The 6404-nt window shown below is 37.4% G+C and overlaps 1 protein-coding gene across 1 annotated transcript; it reads left to right on the forward strand.

Moving 5' to 3' along the window:
• The first annotated feature begins 2219 nt into the window (after positions 1-2219).
• Positions 2220-5007, forward strand: LOC145779770 (uncharacterized). The gene is made up of 4 exons (XM_082591411.1): positions 2220-2390; positions 2926-3013; positions 3305-3552; positions 4415-5007. The coding sequence occupies exons 1-4, from the start codon at positions 2220-2222 to the stop codon at positions 4610-4612; spliced, it is 705 nt and encodes a 234-aa protein (XP_082447537.1). The 3' UTR covers positions 4613-5007.
• Positions 5008-6404: the final 1397 nt, after the last annotated feature.

The following is a 6404-nucleotide window of genomic DNA, read 5'->3' on the forward strand; positions in this document are numbered from 1 at the left end:
CAAAAATAGGGTAAAATTGGCAAAATTTTCTGGTGGCAAAACCCCAGTCTGTTTTCATCTCTCTTTGATTTAATTTCTTGAGAAACAGAACTTTCAAACATCTTTTTCAATAAAAACAACTTTACAATGGATTTTGTATCATTGTATTTGTTAGATGAATAGTTTTTATTCAATATGCTTGGCGTGAAAGTGTCACCTAAACCACGAAGGGTTGTGGATTATGAAGGAATCGATTTAAGATTACGAGCAGTCAGCGGAACTGGATGAAATAAAACGTAAAACCAAGGTTTAAAAATTGTTACTTTTATTTTTTGAAGCCAAAATGTTTGAAAACATCTTTACAAAATAACCCATGACACTTGTTGCAGCATTGACAAAATCTTTAGCCTACTTTTAAAATGGCGTTGTATTGAAAATTTGTTTACTTTATCCATTTAGACTTGCTTCGGTAGAGACTTTGTCTTGTTGTACCATAAGAAGCCGAGTAACATAACCAGATCATAAAAATCGAATGAGGCTATTCACCAGGCATTTAGTTAAATAACATGATATGCGTTCTTCTGGTGCAAACAAAGCTGAACTGTCACAAGATGTACAAAGTGATAATCTGCTTTTAATTCGACGTTTTGTCAATCAGGCACTACTGACTTCTTCAGGGGGTTAGGTCAGGTAGTAACTACCTGCCTAGCATGGTGAAACACAGGGCCATGTTGCTGTAAACCAACCAAACATGCAAAATGAAATTCAACTTCAAAACAAAAATTATCGCGCGCAAATTTGGAAACTAGAAAAGAGTGTGTAAATGTTATCAATCAACAAGAAACTTAAATAACAGCAAAGCGGGAGAGAGTGAACCGTATGAGTCATGAAGAATCAAATTGTATACGCATCACTGCACAGTTTTCAATCAGCATGAAACCAATTTAAGTACGTCAGACAAGCACTTCCAATATTTTTTTTAATAGCAGGAAAATAGCAACATATTTACGCTTATTTTAAACATTTGCAGAAAACAAAAAACTGCATTAAAACAAATTACACAATGAACGCTTTTAACATCACATGACGTCCTCTTTAGAAATAACAAGTAAGTTATACAATTTTATCTACAAAGCTTAACCACTGTGATTACTTTACATTACATGATGTGTTATTAACATCGTTCTTTTATTAGTCACTTGTCGGTGTTTTTTTTTTCATTTTCTGGAGCCCACGAGGAAACGATGCCTTCCGTGGAGGAACATGTAGAGATGTGTCAAAATAACATGCCAGCAGTTGTCCTTAAAGATTAGTATAGTATAAAACATGAAAGTTACGAGAAGGTAGCTTCGAGCAATAAAAACCTATTTCTCCCAATTTTCAAGTTGTCCTTAACTGGGATTGTCATAAGCTGAGGAAAGTTTTTATGACAGCGCTGTTTGCATACAGGTTCTACGGCTAACGAGTTATCTAAATATTGGCAAGATTTTTTTAGTCTACAAGCCCTATCCTTTTAGGATTTCTGTAGCCTGTTTTCTTCCTCCTGTTGTGCATCAGGTCATGCTCAATATTGCCAGCAGGATTGGAGACGCATTTCCGTCAAGCAAACTAGGGTTGTCTGCAGCGCATATCAAGAAATATTTTTGGTTTTATGTTTGCTTCACTCGGTTTGATTTTTTCTTGAAACTTGTTCAAGCAACTGGAAAATATTTATCTGGTATACCAGAAAAGATATGACGGTATTGTAAAGGATTATACTCCAGATGATCAACACTTGCAAATGCAAAAGAAGATTTTATGCATCGTCACATTTGTAAGACATAAACCTCGTAGCATTGAGGAAAAGGTGAAGTCCTCCAGCGGAAGAACTTTTTTTTCAATTTTTATCTTTACACAGCGGCTATTTAAATCATATCATTTATTTTGAAAAACGTTATTTACTGCTATTTTAAATTGATACTTTCATTGCTTTTTTTTTAGTCAAACGCTGCAATTAGTAGGAAATGTATGCATAAAGTAAGAGCTTGCTGATATGTAGACATGTTAGACTACTTTAAAAAAAATTTATTTTATGTACAAGATGACGTTTTTTTATGTGATAACTTAGCTTGAAACATTAAAATCGATTCGAAGCTCATCTACACTTTAAAACCGATTTATTAATGTTGCGTTTCAGGGTTAAACCTATATGCTTGTAATTCAACTTATCTGAAAGCATGAAGTGTTTGTCGTTGTTGATAATGTCATGCTTTTTTCTATTGGCAAGTAGCCACACAAGCGACCAATACTTGCTTTGCAAACCAGTCTCCAGCGCATTTGAACCTCAGCAGAATAAAACAGTGCTGCCAGTTAACAATTGTGGTTCTTCATCAAACGCTCGTCCAGGTAAAAGAGGAGCGAGAGGCTTTCAGGTTAACTTCAATTGTATTATTTTTTGTATGAAAGTTCTGAAATAGTTTTATTTTTGTCATAGGAGTAATTTCATTTATAGGATGACAATACTACAGCTAAAATTTATAATGGATATTATGACCAAAATTTATATTATAACGACAATATCATAACTAAAATGTGTTCACTCCTTGAAATAGAAAAAATAAAGTAGTTTTGCCAAGCAACAATAAAAAAAATTTTCTGGTATTAATACGAACGCGCTTGGTTGAACATGCATTGGTAAGATTTATTGAAATTGTTTGATTTTGGTGAAAAGCAAAAAAAGATGCTCTATTGATGCTGAGATACGACACTACCTGTACACTGTTGATTGTGGGGTACTACAATGCAATGTGTAAAGGCCGCTTGGACTGCCAGGATTTGTAGATTATGAAAATGAATAAAAATGACTTCCAAGCTTGAAGTTTGTTTTTAATTTTCATACGTAAACAAACTTTCAAAACATACTTTTCAAAATCTTGAAGTTTCGTGGTTTGTTTATTCAATGTGCAGGGCGTGCAAGGACCACCTGGACCATCAGGGGTTGTGGATTATGAGCAAATCAATTCAAGATTACGGATCGAACTGAATGAAATAAAACGTAATGCTTATATAAGAAATATTTTTACTTATCAAAAAGCAATTGTCTATTCAAAAATTGCATGCTTGGGTTTTGTTACTTCAACAATGTGGCACGATGGCGTACCACGGTTTGGTTATGCCGACATTTGGGGTCGTTTCCTGTATCTATCAGCTGCGCTATGTTTGTACAAAAGTTGAATTGTTTTTGGAAAAATCAACGCATACTCCAACACAGATGTTTATTAGTCTGGTCAATCTCTTCTCAATAAATTATCCATCTGTCATATTTACTTCAATTTTACACTTGCAGGACAACTGAAATGCAGAGACGGGGTTATCGTTGGCAACTTATGCTACAGGCTACTTTACAGTGTTGGTGTGGCAGTGGTCTACGATAAAGCACGCAATCTATGTCTGTACCATGGTGGTGTCTTAGCAGAGACACCAACAAAAGAAACTTACGATGCTGTGTATGATTACGTAAGAACAACGTTTACAATGGATGTAAATTTCAAAGATCGAGGATTTATACGAGTCTGGCTCGGTTCAATGTATCAGGTGAGATTTAATTCATTGTTTTGAAGTCATACAGAGTTTCCTCAGGTAACTTTCGGAAAGCGTGGCTGAGTAGCGAAAACATCTGCGCAACGTTCTAAAGGACGATGGTTCGACTCCGCTCAAGAGCACGTGTCTGTGTCTCTGCAAAGACACTTAATGGCTACATTAAATAAAGAAAGCAGCTGACTCAAAAACTATATGTGTCATAGAACATGCACAATGACATGCTTGAAGATAAAAACCAAATTGAGTTTCTTGTCCCCCAGTTCGCTATTTGAATCGTCCAACTATACCAGGCCTGAATAAAACACAAAACAAAAATTACGTTGTCTAACGTTTGAAACAAATTTTCATATGATTGATAACAATTCCATTGCGACCAACAACAAAAATAAACAATAAACGCAGTTTTATCTAGTTGTGCTTATCTTCATCTTCAGACTGAGAATGATTTTGTGGAACCTTGAAACTGACAGTTTTGCTTAGCCTACTTGTAGAGGCTTTGAATTACTGAAGTGGACCTGGTTACCGAGATAAACAGCTTGTTGCAGCTTTTGTTGTCTGTAAATTATCCATCCACTATCTGCCGATGAATAGAAAACTGTTCTTGAAGTTTATTGCTCAAGTGCACACAAAGAGAGTTGAACCGTCGTTTTGAGATCTTGCCATTTCTTTGTTCGCAATCGGTGGCTTAACCAAACTAGCTATCGAGAAGAATTCTGTTGTCTTATTATGTGATAGATTGAATTTCCCTTCTAGCAGCATGATTGCAACTTATTTCACAAGTTTTGATAAAACGATTTGTTTTTTTAGTTTAACGTTTTTTTTCTTTATGTAAAACTTACATAACCATACATTGCAGGGTGGGAATGTGATACTTTCCAATGGAATGAGAAGTTACACTTCGTGGTATCCTACACTTCCAATCGCTGAAACTCGACGCACACACATGGCAGTTCATGTGAAGATTCATCCTGATGATCCAAACAGTCATGGAATGTTCAACATTCACCCCACTTATACTGAAGTCGTTCCATTATGCCAGTTTTCATTAGAGTAATGTAGGGATTGCGTTTCTTTTACGACAAAAACAAACTGAATTGAAGAACTGTTATTGAGCTGTTTGAAATGACTTTTTTGTAACAACGAAGGGAAGTTTTGCTCGATAAATGACATGTGAAAACAATAAAATCTTTGCCTTCGAAGTACAGAAAGTCAATGATAAAGCCTCAAAAACAAATCTATTAGAAACAAAATTAAGTCAAAGTACTTTTAGATAGAAACAAAGTTTTCGAAATTAATGTGTTATTGTTTCTTATATCATAATCAATAATAATTAACCAATCGTCAAAACAAGCCCTTGGGATTATTTTTCTGTGTGCTGAGGTTTTTATGTGCTCCGTTTTTGTCACAGATATTAATCATAATGAAACAATATTACTTTAAATTTTGAAATAAAACAAATATATGTCACATTAACAACAAAGGATATAATTTTGCTTCAACCCAGCTAGCAACATTCGTCCTTGTTACATTAGTTCAACATCAGCAGATGTTGAAAGATGAATATACAAAGAATAAATTTTGCCAGCTTAAAAATAACTACCTAGAGAATGTGAAATAAAAAACTGGAAAATCTCGTTCTTGTGATTTCTAATTCTTCCCCAAATGCTATCTGTAAGATATGAATTCGTCGTCGTCCTATGAGCATCTGGGGGCGAGGGTCTATTCTTTTTCTACACCAGATTCCAGATGTTCCCGGACTACACTGAGGCGGACCCACGGGTGTCTTGGTAGCGTCAGGCCCGTGAGGCGGCTGTCGGCATCGGAGGTGAATGAGTAGAGTCTGGCGGTGCTTGACTTCCATTCAGAATTCCATTTATTGTCCGCACAATTAGCCGCAAAGATATCATATTTATCAGCTTCGTTGATCAGAAGTTGAGCGGCTGGCACAAATGAGTGTCTTGACTTCAATCGACGGTGGTACTCGTTTAAAGGAGCAGAGACCTTGGAGTGGAGAAGGTGGTTGGACTCCAATGCCAGTGGACCGAGAGACAGAGTGGATGTCTTCGCGGCAAAGCTTAGCAGGTTTGATGGTAGCAAAAATAAGAAGATTGTCCAATGGTGTTGGGTACAGGCATCCGATCATTGTGCGAAGAGCGCTGTTGTGGCAGTGAGCACTGCGGCACCAGATAAGTTCACAGTACTCTGTTGAAGAGTAGACAAGGGCTAGGGCTGCTATACGCAAAGTGTCAGCCCTCGCTTCCCAGCTGGAACCTGTCAGGCGCTTGAGTAGCGCAGCGCGCGATGACAGTTTCTTGCGCAGTGAAACCAAATGGTGGTGGTACGTGAGCGATGTGTCTGATGTCACCACAAGATATTTTGGTTCGGGGCAGAAGGACAAAGGTTTTCCATTGTTATGGACATTCAGCTCACTATCAGCTTCCTGATTGTGTAGATGGAAAGCTACTGCCACAGTTTTGGTTTCGCTGAGTTTCAGTCGTAATTTCTGGAGATAAGTTGAGAGAGTTTTTGTGTCCTGGCTCAGGGTGTCTTTTAGGTTTTTCCATGACTTTGTGGAGTGGAGAATTGCCAGGTCATCCACATATGCGTATTTTTCGAAGACCGTGCTTGGTAGGTCATGGGTGTAGATGATAAAAAGAAGAGGAGCATGGACCAATTCCTGTGGGACACCATTTTTCAGGCGTCTCAGTCTACTTCGCCGTGAGTTGCCGGTGGTGATGGTGAAGCTTCGATTTCTGACAAGTTCCATGATCATGTGGACCATACAGCATGTCGTCTAGAAGCAGGCGAAGCAGCTTGCAAGTAAGACCGCTTTGCCATACGGTGTC

The sequence above is a fragment of the Aplidium turbinatum genome, chromosome 11 (assembly GCF_918807975.1).
Source record: "Aplidium turbinatum chromosome 11, kaAplTurb1.1, whole genome shotgun sequence".
In the NCBI taxonomy this organism is placed as follows: Eukaryota; Metazoa; Chordata; class Ascidiacea; order Aplousobranchia; family Polyclinidae; genus Aplidium; species Aplidium turbinatum.

Excerpts from the sequence above, each read along its gene's own strand:
- LOC145779770 (XM_082591411.1), top strand. The coding sequence starts at position 2,220 with ATGTCATGCTTTTTTCTATTGGCAAGTAGCCACACAAGCGACCAATAC. Across the intron at positions 3,014-3,304 it reads CGAACTGAATGAAATAAAAC|GACAACTGAAATGCAGAGAC; the intron begins GTAATGCTTATA and ends TTACACTTGCAG. Across the intron at positions 3,553-4,414 it reads GGCTCGGTTCAATGTATCAG|GGTGGGAATGTGATACTTTC; the intron begins GTGAGATTTAAT and ends CATACATTGCAG.